Source organism: Oryzias latipes, chromosome 24 (assembly GCF_053564925.1).
Source record: "Oryzias latipes strain Hd-rR chromosome 24, Olatipes_Hd-rR_3.1".
In the NCBI taxonomy this organism is placed as follows: domain Eukaryota; kingdom Metazoa; phylum Chordata; class Actinopteri; order Beloniformes; family Adrianichthyidae; genus Oryzias; species Oryzias latipes.
The window spans coordinates 9,383,712-9,407,530 of record NC_136260.1 but is presented as its reverse complement, the minus strand read 5'-3'; the positions used below and the strand labels follow the sequence as shown (position 1 = coordinate 9,407,530).

Below are 23,819 nucleotides of genomic sequence, written 5' to 3'. Positions count from 1 at the left end.
GCACACGTGGAAAGTATGTGCAGGTTGGCGAGAAAGCCTGTACATCAGCACAAACACTGATACATGTGTGTGTGTGTGTGTGTTTGTGGTCTGCGGTGCATCTATAGATATGAGTATTTATGCTCCAGCTGTTGTGTGAATGTTTGTGGCTAATATCTAGAAGGGGGGGGGGGTTGATGATTTATGGTCTGCGTTATGACTTCCACTGGGGACAAATAAAACTATGGAATGGCCCTTTATTGCCTTTGTTCTTTGTGTAGTCCTGTGTGTCATCCATCATTCTGCTCCTTCCTTTTCTCTGTTTTTACTCCACAGTTTCACCTTGATACTAGTTTTCCTGTCTTTAGACTTTGTTATTGCCCTTTTTTTAATGCAAACGGATATTGATAATATGTCTGTCGCCCCCTAGTGGAAGCATCACGGGTTTTTTTAACCCTTGTGCTATCTTAGATGACCCCACCCTTGCATTGACGTGTTATTCCTACCATGACAAAGGTGGATAAAGGTGGAAAGATTTCATATAATCCATGGACACCAGTGAAGATCACAAATCACAGAAGAAAAAAGGTTCAGAGCACTGTTTAGTGGGTCTAGATGACCCAACTCCCAACGTTAAAGTGCCTAGGATAGCACAAAGGTTAATCTTGTTTGTTACATAGGTATATTTGTTTTGCTGTTTTTCTTGCCCCCTCAGTGTAAGACAGTGTCTAACCTTGAAGTCTGGTTCATTTTCAGGGTTTTTAATAAAGCTGAAGTCCAAACTTTGGGTTTCTTAGGAGCCAAGTTCATGATTACAGACCAAAAACATAGAAAACCAGACAATCTTTATTCATTTTGAGTGAGACAGTTCAGTAAATGTGCTTGTATCATCTATCCACAGAATACGGATCAATGTAGACTGAAAACTGCCATCTCTTTAAGGAGGAGTTAGGATGTCAGAAAAATGCTTCTTTTTTTTTTTTTTTAGACAGATGCTTCTTTAACCATCTGTCTAATCTTGTTTTCCCAGACATCACCCATGAGGGCACAAAAATAAAACTTCAAGGATGTCATGTGGGAACATCATCAACTTGATTGTTCCTTTGGGCTCTCTGCTGAGTTTTGGGGCGGGGCGTCCTCGGATCCGGTTTGCTTCTCCTGCAGAAGCTTGATTGGACTGGGATCTGGGGTGTTTGGATGCGAGGTCATCGCCCCAGGCGGGCTGTAGGAAGCGTTTTAGGGCAGCGCAGCGGGTAACTCTGACCTGCTGCGGTCAGGGAGTGCTGTCAGCACCGAGGTTGTTTTTTTTCAGGGTGGTAATCAAAAAATTAGCATCCACACGAAGGACAACAGATGATGGTTTCCTGTTATTTTCATTTCCTGATGCTTTTCACACAGGTTTGTATACAACGAGACTGTAGGGGTTTACTCACATGTACATGGGTTGCAGCTGGAGATGGGATGTCTTTTGAGGACCCTGGTAGCCATATGAGTCAAACCCCCCTATAAAATCAACTGCACACACAAAAACACGAATTACACAAAGTATCTGATCTCTCTAGAAGTTTGTGCATCCAAACCGCCAACTATATTGCTCTGCTTGCCCACATACTACTTAAAAATCAGCCTCAACTGTACAAAAATCCAAATTTCATGCAAACATTAAAGGCCCACTTGGGTAAAAATTGTGTTTTTGTTGTTTTTAACATGCTCTTGTGGCATTTTTCTGATGATGAATTAAGATTAAAACTGCATTTCTAATTATTTCTATATTCAAATTGTTGTGAATCAGGAGCAGATGAAAAATGCAGCTTGAAAAAGATTTTATTTGCAACAGAGAAAATAAATTGGTCCCTGCTCCGCTCCATTCTGATGGATCCACTTGTAGACAAATAGATCCACATATGTCTTTGTTCTCCTCATCTGAGCTGGAATCTGGATCAAAACTACTCCACGGCTGGAGGGGCCCTCTATTGCTCACCATTTTTGTTGCACCACTAATGTTAAGTTGGGGTTATAAGGGGGTGTAAGTTAGCAGGAGAACGTATAAACAGATAAATAATAGAAAATAGGGGCGGGCTTGCTTCATGCCAACTGTTCCACACACAACTCACAGGCATAAATATGAGTAAGAGAACAACGGGAATTTTTAAAAATACATCAAAAGATTTTCGGAGTAAGACTTTAAGAGTGAACCTAGCAACATATTCATGCCTAACTCTTTATATGGTGGGGAAATTCTCCACAGATTCTGGTGCTGAGGAGCTGACTATGGGGCCTGCTCCCCGCCTCGCTTACCATCACACCTGCAGTTAGTCTGAGATCTCATCGCATAAAGCCATCTGTGATAGGCAGCTCTCAAAGTCATTGTTGAGATTAAAGAAACATATCACACAAATGGAAGAGTTAGTCTAAATATCAGGGTGAAGGAAACCCTTATTGTAAAAACCTGAGTTACATGTGTTGCACTACAACGCAATCTGACCTGAAAACACTAAATAGAGTGATCCAACACGCAAATCACTGATTCATTTCCTCAAATGTGCATCTTTAACAGATTTTGGTAGTTTTATTTGATAGAAAAATGATTTTAAACATTGCGGACGTCTATCAGAAACACTATTATATTTGCACATATGTGCAGCAAAAGAATCCTATTGTCCCATTTTTCACAATGACAGACAGACTTTGATTTCTTTGCACAACAGGGAAACAGACAATCTTTCTCTAATAGCAGTTCTCCTTTTTTTTTGTCGCTAGGCTCATTATGTCTCTTCAGTCAGACAGGGCAGAACTTCTGCTGGCTTGGATGTTTTTCTTTTTTTTTTTTTTTTGTGGAAAAGCGGCCGAGTGGAAAAGGTTTTCCTGCTGATTCACGCAGCAGTCGGACAGTCTTATTCGACTTTCTGCTTCGTTTGAACCCTGGCGTTTCAGACGAAACCGAGCCTCTAAAGTGGTCAGCGTGCTGCCCATCAACTTGTTGAGACCCAACTTAAAAAATTAAAATGTTTTATTCACAAGGTTTGGAATTTAGTCCCATTTTCTCCAGGATCTTTAGAAAACCTGTTTTCTAGCAGGTGTACGGCTGAGATTTCCATATTTTTGCATAATAAATTTCTGTTTCTGCCATTAACTGACTGAGACAATTAAATATGAATTAAAAAACTGTTTTTGTCTGATCAGATTCATCGAGTAGCTATGAGACCAAGAAGATTGTCCATAATTATTATAATAACACACCCTGAATAATTACCACAGTAATTAACCCTCCTGCTCTGTCCTCAGTGAATATTAGTTTCTTCACCTGTGGCACTTTTTCGCACAAATCCCACTAATTACCGTTTATTTTCTCCGACTGTTTGCTGAACAACCACAAGACCTCAAGCTCCACAACAAGAAGATTACAAGGATTCCCTGAAGCATTTGAAAAAGAAAAAGTTGCATCTTTACACTTTGTCATTTTTCAAATAGCTGCTGGAAAATCCTGAGATATGTCTAAGTCCTTCTGGCAGTAAATGTTCTTTTGACAAGTCCCCCTTGCAGCTTCCTGCTTTTTTTTTTTTTTTAATGTGCAAAAGTTTGAGGCTTTTTATCCCGTCTTTGCAAGATTTCCCGCTGTGTGTCTGCCTTTTCTGATTAATCCAGAGGCCTACATTTTACTGCAGATTGACTGGAGGCATAGAAAGTACTAGTCCATGGATTTCCATGGAAAGGGGGAAATATAACAATATGATTTGTGGATGGAAAGAGCAGAAATTCATCATTTAGCTGGAAGAAACGCACCTATAATCAGTTAAGAGAATAGTATTTGTAGGACAGAATTTCCCTGAGAGAATAGACACAAAACATTTTACTGTCGAAGTTTGATCGCACATGAAGCCTCTGAGCTATGACTAACAGGTTTTCTTAAAGGGAGACTGGAATAATTTCCCCTGTCAGTTTCAAGGCACAACCGGCTTTTAGGAAGCAGGAAAACACGTCTGCTCTTCTCCAAACTAGTCTTCACTGATCCCGACTGCATTCAGAGCCCTTCAGTATTTTTACATCGGCAAACAGCATCCTGAGCCCAGCGTTGAATAAGACATGCTGCTGTATTGATCGGCTGCAAGAAGAGCTGTGCCTACTTTAACTGAATAAAGAAACTGATGACCTCAGGTTAATGGGCTCATTCATGTTAATGCGACGGGGATGCACGCCGCATTTCAAAGACAACTTTCGTGTAATTAAAACATTAATTTCTTGAGTTCTGTCGGCCCAAGACTAATCCCTTGAAATATTTACATTTTGCAAAGTTATCTTTACTTTTTGATTAAAGAAAATGGGATTAACTCTGACTTTTTTAACTGTGACAGCGGTAGAACACTGTAGCCAAACTGGTAAGTCTTTACCAACCTGTTCATTAAATATTTAAAAAAACCTCCTCTTATGAGTTTACACTCAAATCATTTCAATAATAATATGATAAATGATATGGAAAATAACAGCAAAGAATCATTTTAAAGATTATAACAATCCTTCAAAAAGATTTTATAATAATAATAAAAAAGAAACTTCACGTGCACTAGTGCAATCCTATATACAACTACTACTACTAATAAAACGACATACTTTTTATTTTTTAAATAATGCATTTTTTTAATAAATATCTACTTTTATCACTGGAATCTATTGAAAACTATTTTTCTCATATAAATTACAAATGCTGTGGTGCTTAAACTCCTTAAAAATATGAATCTTTAAAACAACGGAACTCAAGTCAACAAGCTTAAATCTGGCAACACAAAAAAAACATGGATAAATAAAACAGAATTAGTGAAATAAACTAAACAGGCAAAAAAAAAGAGTATTAATACTCAGAGTGAGGCGAGCTGCAGGTGTGCTAATGAACTAAAGGCAGGTGTGAGCAAATGTGAACAAATGGAAGGAGAAGTCCAAGAACCAATGGAACCAAAGGCAGCGAGAACAATAAACTTTATGAGCAAAACACAACATATCAAATACATAGAAAACAGAATATCACTGATACAGAAAGAACATGAACTGACGAAAGCTAACTTTTAACTAATCTGATAGAATAAAAGAAACCAATGAAAGCAGGACGGGTCCTAACTGCATGCCTCTCTGAAAAAAAACACACTAGACTTGAAAAAGCAGGTTTTTAAACACACTTTTTAAATTGTAAGCCTCTCTTTTTGAATGCCTTATCTTTAATGTGTACTTACAGCTATCCTCCTCTTCAGAAATGAGCTTGACCACGTAACAGGCGTAGATAAACCCCGCCAACTGCACACAAAGAGGAAAAAACAAAACGGATGAGGATTATTCTTAGTGCAGCAGACTTAGAGCGTTCAAGAACAGAACAGTTTTTGTTGTTTTCCCAAAAACAAAGAGGGTGAACGTCAAACAGGATTTTCTACTACGGTCATTATTTTTAAAGTAAAGCTGAATAGACACTGTTTGAGACACAATATGAGTAACACAGTTTTAGTTATACAAAAAAAATCATCTTTTATAATCTCAATCTTTGTATTTCCATAACACCTGTTTGTGTGTAGCGTTTTGACTATGACAGACTTGCTGAACACCTTTACTCCCTGATCTTATCTCCCATTGGCTGCCAGTTTCCAAGGAAACCGATAGGAGTAGGCTGATGGGCGCAACGACGCAGGAAAGCATAGTCGATGTAAGGTCGGCATTTTAGTGACCTTATTACCCCCTTGGTGATAGAGTAGGCAAAGGGAGACAGAGACGTGGAAGGAAAAGATGATGCAGGGAAAGGTACACACCTGTTTTTAGAAACCAGCTTTACCCGCAATAAAGAAGCCCTAGTGCTGAAATCAGGCTTTAAGTGTCGGGGAAAATGACATTGACCTGGTCGGTATTCTATTGACTACACGCATCCATGCACAGCCAGTTGAATTTGTGAGAAACTACATTTAAGATTCAACGAGTACCTCAAGGTCTTGACCTCATTTAGACTAAATAATGTTCAGCTCCCAAAGCCCATCTCTCTGTTTCTCACACGATTTCCCTCCAGCTTCCTGCTTCTTTTCCTTTGTCTAGAACGGCTACATCCTCTTTCCTTGCCACATCTTTTCTTCCACTGTTTCTTTAACTTTTCCCTCAATGGCCACTCTGTTTTGGAGAAAGGTGCAGCTCAAGGATTACACGTTTTTTTGGTCCTTTGGGGGGGGTTGGACTTTCTCCATACTGAGGTGAATATTGAAGGTTTTAGCGTCATCAATGGGCTTTATGTGGCACATCTACCTTGCAAAATAACTGCTGGTCAAAAACCTTTGCTGCCTACAACTCTGGAGTGGTTTGTAATCTGCAAGCTTTCAGTTGGTTTTGCAGCCGAACAGGTCTTTTATATTAGCGCTCATCTCTGAGAATTTTAAAACCGCAAAGCCAAAACGCTGCTTAAAAGACTTTCAAGAGTTAGACTCAGACTTCCAGCTGAACTGGAACCTGCTCCGTCTTCTGCAGGCTCATTGCCTCCCAAAAATGACTTTCAGGAGCAGGTTTGTCAAGGCAAGTGCACCGATGCAATACCTGCAATACCTAACGTTTGTTCAGCTGTGACATAGCAGCCATTTTTTACACATCAATATCCTGTTAATATTTCTGAAACTCAGGTATTTCATCTTGGTGTTGCTGCATGTAAACATAATATCCTGCTTACAATAAATCAGATTCTATCTGCCCGCAAACTGAGAAAATGATAGTGGGGATGCTGTGTGTGCCTTATCTTGTTTGGTGTTCTCTCTGCAGCTGATCTATCCAACTTATATCTTGCTAATGTACATTGAAAAGTGAGAAAATTTTATAGAATATTTAAAAGTTTGCCATCTATTCATAGATGAGATGAGATTGTTTAGAAAAGCCCTGAAAAAATATGTTATATTCTGGAACATACCGTACAAAGATGTAATCACTTGACAGATTTGTTAAACATTGATCCTACAACCATTAATGCTGACCTGCCTTAAAGGGTCTAAACCATGCAAAATCCGCTTTTTTTAACTTCTCAGTGCATTTTAATGTTAATTCCTAACACACAAAACAAACCAAAACGGCATTTTGCTCCATTCACACATCTTTGAGTATTCCTGTAAAATCCTGCTCCCTGAGCACCAACCCTCCCAATCCAGGAATAATCTAGTAAAACGAGCGGGTTCTCACATTGTGAGGTAGATAAGTGAGAACAGCCCCTTCCAGGAAGAGTCTGCGCTGCCAGAAACGCCCCCCAGGCTAACACAACTACCCACTTTCTCTGTGGAGCTTGCAGTGATCGACAAAAACTCTTTAATTTTATACCCGCAATATGTACATGCATCTTCGAAAAAACTTTGGATGTTGTTGTGGGTGAAACACAGACACACTGCCAAGGCGGATTATGCTGATGTCATGAAATGGGCGGTACCCACAAGGAGCAAAATTCGGTGCCCCAGCGATCAAGTCGTCTTACTTTGGCGTGGGAAAATGAGCTATGAGAATAACTCATTTTTCATTACATAATTGTCCTTTATGACATTATGACAATATTTTTTATTCGTTTTACTAAAAGTTTTAAGACTTGACTTTAAGATAAAGCTGAAGACTTGTAAAGTAGAACTTGTGTGAGCATCTCTGGCCGGGTCAGAATGGAAAGAGAAAACTGTATCATTTTTGCAGCAAATGTAAATGAATTATGCGGATGGATATGAACCATCCCACCAAAAAGCAACTGAGCAAATACATTTTTTAAAACATAATTTTTTATGATGCAGTAAAATTCTTGCCTTGGCATATATTTTACCGACCTGTTGTGAGGAAGTAAGTAAAAAATGAAGCCAGATCAGCCTGCAGATGAATACCTTTCCATCTCCATTAAACATTTGTTTTGTCTGTAACAAGATTTTTAATTTAAAAGAAACTAAAAATAAATTAGAATATATTTATTTAGACATTCCATAATTTTTATTGGTTTCTGTAAGACTGATTCATACAATAATAGTCCCCACTAAAAGTAAGCGGACAAACGACAGATTTTTCTGGGCTACAATTTTCCCTTTTAGCATCTATTTGCATAGTTATATAAACATGTTTACATGGTTACAGGTGACAAACTGACAACTGCTCAGCGTGACCAGTGGGAATGGAAGTATCACAAATGAAGCATGGACCCCAGCAAGATGTGCACCCTGATTGAGCTGATGAGCAATAACCTGTTTATGTGCACACACACAGACACACACACACACACATACGCACAGACACACACACACACACACACGCACTCACGCACTCACGCACACACGCGTCCACAATCCCAGGCTGATAGGAAGCTTTTCTTCCCAGTTTCTGAAACAGATTGCAGAGCAGCTGTGTCTTGCAATGGTAAGATCATAAATGCGGCTGGTTATTCAACAGGAAGCCAGTACACCTTGTGGCGTCACTCAAAGGTGCATGGAGGTAATTGGCGGGGCTTATGTACTGGAAAATGTATGTTCTTCTAACTTTTCAACAGTTAACTGCAATATTTTCCCCTTCAGTGCTCAAACTGACTCTGCTAAACTGATGCATGAGACGACAAAGGGTGCCTGATGCAATGAAGATCCAGACTTTTACCCATGTAGCCTTTAATTTACGCTTTTAATATCCTGTTTAGGCTTCTGTTATTTTAAAATCTGCATCCGGATTTTATAAAAAAAAAAAGTCTTATTTTGTCTTGTTCAAAGTCTTTGGATTTTTTGATTTCTTGTCAGATCAGCATTCATATTTTGCTCCTTTATTTAGTAAAATGTCTTTTTTTTAATATCCTGCTCCAGAGCAAATTTGATTTAGAGTTATTTAAGGTCATCTCACATCTCACAGTAGCAGTAAAAAACAGGAAACTGCGAATAATCTGTTTAACTGAACTATATTAGAAAACATTTTATAATTAGAAAATGATTCAATGGGGAAAAAAAGCAAAAAATCCTGTGTGGTAAAGTAATGGACTATGCAAATTAAATGTGTTCATTTTTAAACACGTGCAACGTCCTGCATTCAGGCATCACCTCAAACTTCCATCTTTTTAGTGTTGGAGGCAGTATTAAAATTTGGTGCATTATTGGATTATTTAAAGGTCATCCACTTGGGTTGAGCTGTGCAAATAGAAAAAAAATTGAAGTACAGTTCCACCTTAAAGTACTTTGGCCAAAACACAGAGAAACCCCTCAAGTACAGATTCTTCACTTGTCTTCTGTGCTGGCGAAGAATTCTCATTAAACTATAAAACATCACATCATTCTTTCCAGCAAGAATCAATTGCCAAATGCTCACTTGGCAGAATCTCCAAGAGCGCCTGGAAGGTGTGAAGGCAGGAAGGGGAGAAGCTCTGTTATTTTCAAACAGCTGGTGTTCGATGAAGACGAGGGAACCTCCAGACTGCATTCTGTCTGAAATTCAACTATAGGAATGGAGGGCCAGAACACTTAGGAGAGAATGAATAGATCTTAGGAAATAAGAGTTTCCTTATGCAAGTCACCCATTTGCTTCCAACTGGGTGTAAGGTGAGGCTGGGGTTGATTATCACCTCATAAATTATTTCACCACTACCATTTCCAGGCATCACAAAACCATTTGGATCCAAACAAGCTTTTTCCTCATTCACGTTTTCTTTTTTTGTAACTGCTTTTGCTGAATCTTAATTGTAGAAACTCTGTTTGTTTGCACTGCAGATCAGTCGCGACATTAACTCTGTTAATTCCGCTTGAGATGAAACTTTTGTAAAACTGTAGATGCAAAGATCAGAAGGCGTAGTAGTGGTTATCCCCGGTTCGAATCCCGGCTGAGACCTTTCTGTGTGGAGTCTGCATGTTCTCCTCATGCATTTGTGGGTTTTCTCTCCCACAGAAACATGCTTCATAGGGCCATTGGTATTCCTGAATTGCCTTAGGTGTAAATGTGATTGTGTGTGGTTGTGTGGCCCTGCAACAGAGTGGTGACCTGTTCAGGGTGTACCACGCCTTTACCCAGCAGGAGCTTGGATGGCTCCAGCGGCCCTGTGACCCCAAAAGGGGTTGAACGGATTCTTAAGATAAATGGATGGATATCTAAAAGAAAAGTCTAAAAAAACACACAAAACTGCTGGAGTGTCACATACACTTACTGTGTGATTAGGAGTTTGACTTGCCTAGAGTTTCCATACATCTACATTTTTGGGATCTAAGATTCTCCATTTGATCTCCAATTAGCTACAAATTAGCTACATAAAGTTCCCCTTCTCCAACAAGAATATTTTGAGACATATTTTTTACAGTGGTAAAGTCCCACTCCAGTCATCTTTTGATCTATTTCGAAGTCTTCCCAGTGGACCTTTAATTGTGATTATGATGCTTTTAGCAAAAATGAAAATAAAAACTTTTGTTTCGTTTTCTGGGACATAGTTTCTGCAGAGTGGCATGAGTTTATTCGTAATTTGCCTGTGAGTTGTGGTTGGTACTGTTGGAGCGGATTAAGCCCGCCTCTATTTTCTATCATTTATCTGTTAACAAGCTCTCGATCCTATCTTATGTCGTATGGCTGAGATTTTTACACTCCAAATGCCAAATCTAGCAAGATCTGAACTCTCCATAGACTAAAACTGCTTCATGCTGAATTATAGTCACATGGGAATAACAAACCAAGAAATATTCCTGCTGCAGCTCAGCTCAGATCTCAGCTCAGATCCACTGGTCTTGTGTTATTGAAGACTTTTTGATAGTTAATCGATAGAAAGCAGACCTGCCCCACAAGTATTCTCCTCGAGTCATCTCACTTTAGCTTCAACAACTGCCTAATGTACCCCACCCTTTTCCCACACTTCACTTTTACAAGACAATCGATGGCGGCGTTCAGCTCTCTTGTCAGTGGTGTTGCTGTTGTGTCTGATTGGTTTCATCAGGTTTTGTGCTGGACACTTTCTTTTGTGATGGGAAATGTGTTCTTCTGCAACAAGACTTCATTACAGCGGGTAAATGTTCTGATGATGCTCAGGAGTTCTGCTGTTTGCAGACATCTTTGCATGCTTTTGTTATGCAGGTTTAGGGGTGATCGCTAACTTCATCCAAACAAAATAAAAAAGGTTTATCTTTTTTCTGCAAATGGGAGATTAGCTTAATGGAGTGGAATGGCTGCCTTGCTTTAGTGACATTCAATTTTTCCGTCAATGTCCCATGCAAATGGTCTCCAAATTCATTATGGTTTGTCTATGAAAATTGCACAAGGTTAGTTAATGTGGTGACTGATTATATTTGACACATAAAGCTGCTGTAAATAATTAGTCAAATGTTGGGCTAATTTAAAACTGAAGAAACTATGTAATTGTGCAGCTTTTGCTAACATTATTAAGTTTATGTCACGGTTTTAGGTTCTTTGCCTTTATGTTCTAGTTGTTTTATGTTCGGGCCTGTTTGAGTTACTTCCTGTTTTATTTTGTAGCATTTCCTGTTTTGTTGTTGTCTCAGGTTTTACCTTTCCCCATCTGTCCTGAGTGTTTCCACCTGTGTCTTGTTCCCTTGTATATATTTAAGTCTTGTCTTTCCCTTCCTCCTGTGCTGGTCCATATTGTGCTGTTCCCTGGTTTCGAGCGTTGTGTATTTTCAAGTTTCGAGTTTCTAGCCTGCTAAGCAGTGGATTTTGGTTTGTAGTCTTTTGTTATAATTAAAGCCCTGTTCCCCTGCAACCTCCTGCCTCCTCTCCTCTCTGCGCCTGGGTACTCCCTCTTCCTCTCCCCGTAACAGTTTAAGACTTTTTTAGACAGATTATCTGCAGCTAATGACAATTTGTACCATAAAAACCTCACAGTTAGGTTTATTTGGGCACTTGAGAACTTCACAGACGAAACCTAAAGGTGGAAATACTCATGAATAATTCCTCCACTTCGGGCTAATCGCTGCAATTACAAGCAGAAATCCACTTATCAACAAAGTAAATGCTTTGAATTTTTCTTGCAATTAAATCTAAATAATCAGTTGCAGTGTCTGCATTGTTAACAGTGACAGAGCAGCTGATGACTGTGTGCTGAAAAAAAAAAAGAAAATTACTATGTTCAAAAACATTTTTATATTTTTTTTCTTTGTTGCTTTTTCTTCGATAAAAACTTTACAATGCATTATGCCTAATTATACTATTCCAGTAAAACATGTTGTAATGATTTAATGAGAAGTCTGCCAAGTCTGGGTCTCCCTGTGCCGGTCCCCAGCCTGGATAAAATGCAGGGTTGTGTCAGGAGATCTCTGCCAAACCAACCGTCCAAATCAGTGAAATCTGATTCGCTGTGGTGACCCCTGAAGGGATATGCTGAAAGGTGACCAACAACAAACTATTATTTGTAAATTTAGCTGAAATATATATTTTTACTGTATTATAATAGCATGTTTTGACATCTTTTTAAAGTAAAGTCTGGCAATCTTAGCAGCTGGTGTTCTATCCATCCTACTTCTCGACTCTCTGAATCCCTTTCGGGGTCACAGGGTTGCTGGAGCCAATCCCCCAACACACTGAACAGGTCGCCATTCTGTCACAGGGCCGCACACAGGAACAATAGTCATCAATTCACCTATGAAGCATGTTTTTGGACTGTGGGAGAAAACCCACGCATGCACTGGGAGAACATGCAAAGTCCCTCCAGGATTCATATATGCCAGGGCCTTCTTGCAGTGAGGCAAAAGTGCTCATCACTACACCACCATGCAGCCCACTGCTTGTGCTATTCTGTCAAATTCCCTTTTTTTCAGTGCACAGTTTAAACTACACTTTTCTTGCTTTCAATTTCACAAATGAAGTCCGTCCACTCAAACTGTCAGAGCAAAGCAAAACCACCAAGCTTGGAAAAACATGAGTAAAAATATCAATTGACTTAGTCTGATAAATATTTTATCATATCTAAAAACTGTTTGTGGAAGTGAATCCATATTCAGTGTGCAGTCAGTCCTTTTCTTCTGTCAGACAGAAAACTGAAGACGAAACCAGACCATAAGGGAGGCAGTTCCACAAACAATCTAGTCCATCTCAGGCCCAAAAGACCAAGCAGACATATATATATTTCTTATATTCTAAAGAGAATGACGGCTGCTATGTCTCAGTGGTCATTTTCCCTCAATACAATGTTCACAAGTAACTTTGTGAGACTTGTGTTCCCCCAGTTTTACAAAAACGTCAAGAACCTGAAAACCGTCAAAGTATTATCAAATCTGTTTTTTTTTTCTTGTTTATGAATGCAGACAAATAGTGGTTTATGTTTTGACCAGATGAAACCCTAACTCCAATAAACTCCAGCATTTTCAGCCAGACGGCGAAGCCAAGTTTGTGCTCAGGAAGCATCATAGTGTTGCAACACACCAATTACAGAGAGACAGCTGTTTGGCACCACTCAGCCACACTATAACTACCACTATCGATTGAGAGAGACGCAGTGAGCGCATGATGAGAGGGGACAGTTGTGCAGCAGGGGTAAAGATGCAGAAAGAGAAACAAAAGAAAGAGATCCACTCTTTTTGTTGGCGTAATGATCCGTGCAGTCACATTACAGCCCCAGCTTGTTTGTTGTGTCTGTATTCGCCTGGATGTGAGCCTTCTGCAAAAAAACACTACAGAGGAGGCTGAGATGAAAAGTGGCAGATCTCCCTCCTTACAGCTCCATGTTACTCATTCTGTTCACTCGTCTGATCCTCCTAATTATTGCTATTTGACATTGTGGGAGAGGACCCAACGCGGGGAATGGCTAAGGGGGAAGCGGAGGAAAACAAGGAGGTGAAAATTGACTTTTGATATTAGAGACAAACAGAACGCTGATATGAGAGCAGCTCCTTCTTTGTAATGCCCAAAGACAACTGATTACATGTTTTTTGGACGATACTTCAAAAAGCAAAAGCATATCTTTAATAAATGTGTGTTTTGCACTTGTCAATTCCACTTTCTTTAACTGTCAATTCTGGTCTAACAGGATCTCATTGGCCTTCCACTAAGCTTTGCCCTTCTACTCCCTTTCAGTGACGTGCAGTCAGGAGAGGCAGGTGAGGCTGTGCCTCACCTGTCATTATGGGAAGAAAAGAGAAAAAATAAATTCAATTATTATATTTAATCAGTAATTTGTGCTTTGCAGTCATTTCCCATTTAAATGTACCATTTTTGGGTGTTTTTTCTTTTCAAAATCGCTGAATTTCCGCATTTGCCGTTCAGATACTAAGTGACGTGCGATGAGGCACCAGCCTGCTGAGCCTCACCTTGGATGGCGCAATACCTATGCAGTCAGACGGTACTGCTGTCTCTCTGTATGTCGGTTCAATCACTTGTACTATATGAGCTGAGTTTACATAATTTAGCAGATGTATATAATGTACAGTGTTTGTTTTTATAAATAACTGTATGTGAGGGACGTGTTTCTTGTACTGAGCGCTGAGCCGCTGGGTGAGGCCAGACATTCTCGTGCCTCATGTTAGGGGGCGCCGGTGAGCCCTGAGATTATGACGCTAAAAAATACTAGAAGAAGTGATAGCAAGCGGCAAGTCATTTTCTTCAGAAGGAGCAGCGTATGGACTTTATTTACAAGTAAAGGTAAGACGATAATAACGTTTGTGTTTTTTCCTATGCTGCAGTTTGCATATGAAAAAAAAACACGTTGAAATGATATTTTAAACAAAACACGTTAACTGTTGTCAATCAAATGGTGAATAAGTTACTCAGTATGGTTCATATGTTTGTAAATCTGACTGATGACGTCAGTGCCTCACCAGCCATTAACCTAACCGCATGTCACTGCTCCCTTTATAATAATAATTTAAAGCATGAGGTACAAATCCTAAAGATATAAGGTCTCACACTAAAACTTTAGTCACAACTGCCCTTACAGGTGGATACGGGCTGTCAGTAGGCGATGAATGGCCATAAATGGCCCACAGGAAATATCAAGGTAGTAGGGCGTTCATTGAACCCATAGTAAAGAAAAAATGTTTTTATGGGCATAATGCGGGTGAGTTAGGGTGAAGTAGGTGAGACGTAGGTGTATTGTACATTTTTCCTTTTTAACACCCCTCTAAATCCTTTTCACTGTGCAGGGAGCCTGTTAGTGCAGTTCACGTGACAAGTGTGAGTTCCTTTAGCAGTTTCCATTTTCCTTAGAAATAATTCGCAGTACACTTACTACACGCACAGCAATGGTACATTCCATTTTCATGACGTCCCTTAAGGTGGCTGCATTAGCCTCAAGGGAACTGCAAGACACACTGCACTAACCTTAAACCTTGTGCTATCCAAGGGACTTAAACATTGGGAGTTGGGTCATCTGGACCCCAAAAGACAGTGGGCTAAACCTTTTTTATTCAATGATTTGTAATCTTCACTGTTGTCCATGGATTACATGAAATCCTCTTCACCTTTATCCACCTTTGTCATGGTTCCACCAGATAACACATCACATGGATAACATGTCAATGTAAGGGTGGGGTCATCTGGACCTCATGAGATAGCACAAAAGTTAAGATCCGGCCGCTCCTGTCTTCAACCCCCTACGGCCCGGACACCCAAAAACTCATATGTGACTAAGACTTCAGCTACAGTGTCTAGATTGCAAGATTCTTTCCTTTTATAGTCGAGGCAATGTTCTGTCATCCCCCTATTTCCAATCCCCAGACACGTTTGTGCAGGAAAACATCTCCGTTTTGTAGAGTTGTCATGGCGCCGCCTGCTTGTTTCCCTGGATATGCGATACCTTTGATTATCCAGCAGTGTGCATAACTTGCTCCCACTGATAAAATGAACTGAAAAGTAAAGGATCTTTTTGACTTGAAAAACTTTCAAAATGAACTTGCAAATGAAGACATGTTTCTCAATCCCCTTCATTTAGTTTGAAACTCAGAATCAACATATTCTGGGTTAAGTGCTGTGAGACAAACAACAAAATAAATTCAGATCTTATACTTAATCCAATATAAAGGCATTCTGAACAAACCAATATGACTTTAAAATAATCAGAAAAGTTGATAAAAATTGTCCCTCCTTCCCTGCTGCTCTTGTGAATATAAAGAATTGATGAAATTATGTTGTAACTGAACTGTGCACAATGCTAGGCTTAAAAAGTTGGACTTTTTAATGCGGGGGACACTGGGAAAATGCTCTGTTTTAAGACCTGTATTGGGCTTGATTTAAAAAAATCTAAATTTGATAACATGCCTGGATGGGATTTTGTTTTTAAAACATTGAAAACAGGTATGTTGTCAGTATCTCAGAACATTTAAGAAATATGGACGTGGAATTGTTTTGTAGGTCATTTTTTCCCCCACCACTGAAACAAGGAAACATAAAAGGCCTGCGAACATGAAAACATTTGTAAAATCGAAATCATTATTTGTCATTCACAGTTGCAACCAAGTGACATATAACTTTTAGATGAGCACAAAATAGCAATTATGATCATGCAGTAGAATACCTGAAAATAACCTATTTTGACCTGTATTTTTGGGGATTCTGTCAGGTATTTGAAAACTAAACAAATCCGGTTAAGATTTAAAGCTGTTGTCAATGACAGATTTGCAAAGAAGAGATAATATAACAGATAAGTTGTGATAGCAATTAATCTGCATCATAATAAAACAAATAAAATCTAAATTTATTTTAAACCTAAATTAAAAACAAACTTCATGTAAGTACGACAATATATGTTTTTAAGCTGACACATGTAGCAGAAAAGTGACTTTTTTTCTTAAATACTTACGGCCAAGAGTATCTGCAGAGAAGAATGAGCCACCTCAATGAACTGAAAGTCCATCAGACAGTCAGATATAGATATATATCTGTGGTCTGCCGGTGCCCAAGATGGTGGGGGGCTGATCGGTGTCACTCTGCACCCCGGGCCGTTCTCCATCCACCAGGAGCGGTGCATGGACAAGTTAAACGTCAGGACAAGGTCAGAGTTCTGGCAAGACAGACACAGAGTAGAGAGAGAGAGAGATGGGAGGTGAGTTAAATTACATCCTCTGAGGGAGGACAGAACAGAAACATGGCAGATGAATGTTGAATGTCAGGGCAGCTTTTTACCAAAAGGTTTAATTAAAAGCAGACTGTGGAGCTTTGAGCCCAAAATAGATGGGAAATTTAGAATTCTCTTTGTGCGATCGCTCCGATTAGAGGAGAATCATGCAGAGACACGATTGGAATATGGACATTTAGGAAAGGGAGATGAGAAGAGGCCAAAAAAAGAGATGAACAAGGGGAATTGAGAGTTTTAGAGTGCAGATTTCTCATGGATTAAATGCTGTTGTCAAAGCTTTCCGCCTGGGGGAAAGAACAGAAGGTTGTTTTTTTCTTTTTTTTACATAACTTATTAGCCAAAATAATACTGTGCAGGTGCTAGACAACAGTGTTTTGTTTTCTAAATGTATTTGTCTTTCTCCTGGACAATCCAAGCACAAATAAAGGGGGATTTTTAGCACTTTGGCATCAACATGATCCATATACCGGTACCTCTTTGACCCAGTTTTAATTATCTCCACAGGCGCTCGATCAGCCTGAATCCCAATGACTCACCTGGTTTAAATTTTGCCAACAGATTTCACCATCACCACTTGACTTTTATCAATTGTTTTTTTCACCGGCACCAGCTTGATTTTAACATTCCAACCTCGGAGGGACCACTTTTAAGCTGCACCCTGTGATCAGAGATAAATGTTAGGCTGACAGACCGGATCTACTATTTTATTCTACTATAGGAGTTCTAAAGAAGGCTCTTAGACACTTTCTAAAAAAAAAATCTAATAGCCTCAAAAAGCACAATGAAACAGTTTCCACTGTCCTGATTTAAAATATGCACATATTAACTATTCTACTTAAGATTTGGATCATTCCAACCAAGGAAAAGACACTTTAGTTCAATCAGTGGCAGAGGAAAAGCCTCTAATGCTCCTATAAAGGCAAACACAGCTTCACAATGACACTGAGAACATTCCATTTGTCTATCAGAATTAGCTTGTTTCTACACAGGGTGCCATCTGCAACTGCATGTCATCAAACTGCAGCCTCTTGGAATCAACCGCGGTGCCACAAAAGACGGGAAGCTGCGAATGGCGGCACAAATTCTAATCACACCGAACCCAGATTTTGAAGCAGGACATCCAATAGAGGCCCTGTTCCTCATACCATTCCTTATATTTCGCATAGGGGTGCGACTTATAGTCAGGAGCGACTTCTATGTGATTAAAAAAAAAAACGAATAATGGCTCATATATTCTTTATTTTCCCACCAGCAACCTGTTGCCCTTCAGCCGTTTTTTTTACCATCAACAACTGTGGGAGAGTTAGTATTTGCTAAAGACAGCAGCACAGAAGAAGCGCCATCCAACCAAACATGGAGGACAATCGGATTGTTCTCCTCCTGAGCTTTTTGATATTTTTCTTAATTGCAACAGGACATTATTATTCTCGTTTTTATTTTTTCCTTCCTAATGCGGGACAGCAACTCATCAAATTGGGTTACAGAGAGTTGGAACTACCGCTGAAAGTGCTTTAACTCAGACACAACTCCTGCAGTAGATGGTAAACCTCACCGAAAAGTAAAAAGACTGAATGATCTCATGAACCCAGACGGGCTTATTGATGTTTTTGCAGAACTCTTCAAAATAAAAAACGTAATCTCTCAGCACAATGCGTGTCTTCCATGCATTGTAAACGCCATATTCAGTTAATGCTTCCATGTAGTGATGAGGCTAATACTTTTATGGAAAAGCATCGAATTTGACGTGCGTTGAAAAAGAGTGAGCGGATGTGAATTTAACACATGAATCGTTTTGGGCATGAATGCAGCATTACGCGGGGCTTGGCCGAGTTGCTCAGAAGAATCACACTTTTAAAGAAGTGCAACTTATTGATGCCTTTTTTTATTCTTTATTATGCATTTTTTTGCTGCTGTGACTTATCCACCTTAGACACCATTAGTCCAACGCATGTATTTTCCGCGCACACCTTTTATTCTTCAAAGAATAAAAAGTGTGCGCAGAAAATACATTTTGGGTTAACGTAGTTGTTAATTGTCCCTCTTAATCAGAAAGTGTCTCACTTTCCAGACGGTGGATGTTGTACCATGTTTAAGAGTCACCTCTCTCACTCTGTCACCTCTCTCTAAAAAAAAAACAACCTGATTTCATGCTTTGTGTCTTATCATTGAATCTTGATTCGTCTATCTTCCTCTTTTTTTTAATCCTATTTTTGCAACTCTCCTGGCTTTCCAGTTTTTCCAGCATAGTGAGCCTTGTTAGCACAGAGCTCCGATTAATACCACCTCCCCATGTTGTGCTCCTATTTTAATGAATCCAATCTTGCTCCTGATTTCTCTCAACACAGACTTTTCTACCATATCGGCCTCTTTTTCTGCTAAACTCTGCTCCCATTTGCTCCTGTTGCTTTGCCTATCACATTTCCTTTTTCTGTCTGTGTTTAAGAGGCTGGGGGAAAGGATAGCAATTATTACAGGGAGGTTTCATTTATCAGTGGATTTTAATGAGCCCTTTTAAAAGCCACACACACACAAACACAAAAGTAATTCTCAGTGAAAGGCTGTATTTGGCCAACCGTGAATGAGATTCGGCAGGATGCGCTGCTGCTAATTCTGCAATATTCTCTCACTCGATGCAGGTGATGGGAATGGGATAAAAGGCAAGATGTCTGGACTAAACCCAGCTTTTGTTCAGAAATCTATGTTCTATGGAGCTTTGAATATATTGCAAACATATTTTTCAGGTGTATAAATGAAGTCCATGCATGTACATACATTTTGCATGAGCACAAAATGTTAGGTCTGCAAAAAAAAAAAGCAGAATTGTGTAATGCCTTTTACCATATGTTTTTTTTTACATATCACAACATAATACACCCTCAAATATTTTTTAAAGTTTATTAGCAATCTTAACAAATTGGGGGCTCGTCCGGGATGTGTCTTGTGGTTTCCGCGTTGTTTTGTTGGTGGGCATTTTTGGTGCGCATGGCTGCTTTGGTTTGTGTGGGCTTTAATGCCTTTCTGTTTTCGGGTGCAGCAAGTTTTGGTGACGTCTTGTTGTTTTGTTTCTGCACGTTTAGGCACTTTCTTTCAGAAACACTCTGCACATAATTTCCTGGGTGCTAGAAGAGGATCGTACACTAATAGTTTTAGGTTCTTGTCTCCAACTGTAGGCTACAACCGCTTCAATGAACCACATCTGTCCTTCCTCCTCCTTCTTCCTCACTCCTCCTCCACGTTATGCCTTTGGCATTTTCCCTCCCCATTTCTTTTCCTCTCAATTTCCTCCCAATTTTCCACCTCTGCTTTTTCCTGTCTTTTACTCCCAAGAGGTAAAAGAATGAAATGGGGGAGTAACGCCACCTTTCAGAGCAGTGTCTCACCTGATTGATAGTCAATAAAGATGGAGGAACACTCTTTTAAGGCTAAATGGCCATATAAAGAAATATTCATGTTAAAATATTGAAAAAAAAGTGGCTCTAGTTCTAACTGGATGTGAAAAGAAGACATCTATTATGCTATTTTTAAAATAAAAAAAAGAATAAGTTCATTTTTAAATTAAAAAAAAACTTCATCTTATGCTTAAATTGAGATGTTTTCATGATCAAATGACTCAAGACATTCAAGGTGTTACATCTCATTGATGAGTTACTGAGAAGTTAGTTTTGTGGTATAACAAATGTTCTCGAATATTTAAACCAGAAATTAACAAAAAATACTTGGAGACCTTTTGTGTTTTTGCAGAAATATCTGTCTTCATGTTGTTGTTTTTTCATCCTGGTACAAGTATTTTTTTTTGTATCTTTGTTACATTTCCAGGTGGCTTCGTCCACTCTCTTTTAGGACCAGATCATAGAACTTGTAATTTCATTCCCTGCTCATACAAATTGAGTTCATTCATCTGTCCTTAAGTCCCTTTGTGCCGTTTCCATACCTCCTCCGTCCTGCTGTGCTGTTCTGTAAAAGTGGAGCCGTCACAGAGGTGGTGAAGGGAAGCCAGACTTTGATTGGGTATAACTGCAGAATGATGGCGTGACTTAGCACCATTTCATTGACCACAACGCCACGATCCTAAATATAACAACGTCATCTATTCTTGCGTTGGATAGTCTGAATAGGAAAATTGGGCAAAATGTTGCCGGTGTACAATGTGAAGGATGATGATGATGATGTGAGCAATCTCAACTTCCAGGTATCGGTCAGACCCTTTATGATAATTATTTTTATTCATATTTTTTTAAATAACTTCCAACCTAACAGAGGCCATAACTCATCTCACTGATATTAGGTCAAAATTAGGATTTATAAAACATGAAAAGCCACTTGTAAAAAGTTTCACACACTTGTGTCAAACATAGTGAGCCCGGGAACTGACATGGTTAAAATAAGAAATATTCCTTTCCCATAAAATAATATTCCGTTCCCTCGAAATAATTTTACGTTCCCTCGAAATAATTATTTGTGCGAACAAAATAATTATTCACATGATTAGTCATTTATAAACACGGATGTCAGCGATACTTGGATTTACAGCAGATACCTTCACATTTCTGTCTGTGTGTGTGTGTCTCATTACATTGCATGGAAGACACTGAGGATGTTTAGGGATCAGATTTATTTATTTTAAAAAGCTCTACAAAAGCATCGGTAATCATGTTTCCATGTCTCAGTTCATTCACATCCTGGTACGGTCTCCGTCCTTCCGCAAAAGCCGCTTTGCATGAGCACTACTCTGTGACCCACATTCGTTCAAGAAAGGAAAAAGAAAAAACAAGAATGATCGATTTATTAGTCTCAATGAAAATAAGAAAAATATCATAATACTTAGGATGCCCAAGTTTGCTGCTTCCCCATGCCGCAACGATTCTCCGGACATAGCTCGCTCGAGCTATGAGCTATGTGCTACGAGCTCCGGCCCGGCGCGGAGCTCGGGCTTGTCATGTCGGCATTTGGGCTGTCCGTCTACTGGCCAGCTGCGATATGGGATATTGTAGTTTAGGGTCGAATAGGAATTATAATATTCAGGACTTGTCTTTTATTAACATGCTCGTTAACAGTCACTAATTATCCGAAGGCTACATGCCAAGTATCCCATCATGCATCACACATATCCCATAATGCATATAATCCATAATGCATAATCCAATCACCGTGTCCCTGCAACTGTGACGCATTCAAATAAAACAGGACAAATGATAGGCTACGTAGCATGTAGCCTACTAGTCTTCGGATATAAAGTGACTGCTAACGAGTATGTTAATAAAATATAATAATATATTATAATTCCTATTTGACCCTAAACTACAATATCCCATACCGCAGCTGGCTGGCCGTCTACCGGATGCCGGCATGACAAGGAAAAGAGCTCTGTGGCGGAGCGAGGAGCTATGTCCGGTAGGCGAAGCAGCAAGTTTGGGAATGCTAAATCTTATGATATTTTTCTTATATTCATCGAGACAATAATAAATCAATCATTCTTGTTTTTATTTTTCCCCTCTTAAACGAATGTGGGTCACAGAGACCCAGAGAGTAGCGGCAGAAAGCGGCTTTTGCAGCTGGATGGACGGACAGGGTACCAAGATGTGAATGAAGCCAGACATGAAAACATGAATACCGATGCTTTTGTGCTTTTTAAAATAAATACTTTTGATCTCTAAACATCCTCAGTGTCTTCCGTGCAATGTAATGAGACACACAGACAGAAATGTGAAGGTTTCTGCTGTAAATCCAAATATTGCTCACATCTGTGTTTATGAATGACTAATGACGTGAATAAGTATTTCGTCCACACATATTCATTAATGCATGGGAACTGAATATTATTTTGTGGGAACAAGATATTATTTCGTTTGCACAACTTAATTAATGCGTGGGAATGAGATATTATTTTGTGGGAACAAGATATTAATTTGTGGGAACAAAATATTAATTTTTGGGAACGAAATTTTGAATATTTTATCCATGTCAGGTCACGGGCTCCGTACAAAAATAAATGGAGTGAAGAAACAAAAAAGTCAGTGATAGATGTGTAAGAAGTGCCATCAGTGGTCACAATCAGGTATTTGTGGCAGCAGGACTGTGCTGTTCCTGATTGGGATCTACAGTTAAAAAACTGACTTTTGAACATGAATGATGAAGGGCTTGATGACATTTTTGATTTGTTTCAATCAAGTCAGATGTGAATGCAGCAGAATGGTTCATGTTCCAACCCTAGTTTTCATTTATATGCTGATTTCATAGCACATTTCCATTTCTGTCTGTATTTTACTAAACGTGTCATTTTTATCTTTAACCCTTATCCTTCTAAGTGGATATGAGTTATGTTATTTGAAGCACAAACTGTTAAAGACCCGCTCTAGTAATCTTTTTATCTATTTTAAAAGCATTCTCAGTGGTCTTTTAATTATGATTATGCCAATTTTAATAGACATTTAAAAAAAATTTCTAAGATTTCTGCAGAGCAGCAGTTCATTAGAATGTCACCTCTGAATTGGTACTGTTGGCATGGACAAACCCCACCCCCCATCCCATTACCCATAACTGAGCTTTCTGTTTACATACTCTCCTGCTAGCTTACAGCCCCTCACACCCCCAACCTAATGTTTGCGGTGTGACAACAATGGCGAGCAATATCAGCACTATCTAGCCATAAAGTTTTGAGCCAGATGCCAACTCAGGTAAACGAAGACTTACATGGATTTAGTCGACTGCATCGGATGCAGCGGAATGGAGCGGAGCAGGGAGCTTTGGGCCCGCCCAGCATATTTTCTACGTCACAATCTATTCACAACGATTTGGATTAAGAAATACTGAGAAATGCAGTCGTATATGTCCTCCATTATCAGAAAAG

General features: G+C 39.3%; 1 protein-coding gene across 2 annotated transcripts in view; it reads right to left on the bottom strand.

Moving 5' to 3' along the window:
• nkain2 (sodium/potassium transporting ATPase interacting 2) overlaps positions 1-23,819 on the bottom strand; it is an 81,258-nt gene that overhangs the window by 5,700 nt on the left and 51,739 nt on the right. Inside the window, exons 5-7 of one of the 2 annotated variants that reach the window (XM_004083732.5) lie at positions 16,697-16,897; positions 5,202-5,262; positions 1,413-1,494 (exon numbers count right to left, since the gene is read on the bottom strand). In XM_004083732.5, coding sequence (XP_004083780.2) covers positions 1,413-1,494; positions 5,202-5,262; positions 16,697-16,897 — 344 coding nt within the window. Of the gene's footprint in view, positions 1-1,408; positions 1,495-5,201; positions 5,263-16,696; positions 16,898-23,819 lie in introns of those variants that run through there. The other variant, XM_023953082.2, reaches the window with a different exon arrangement.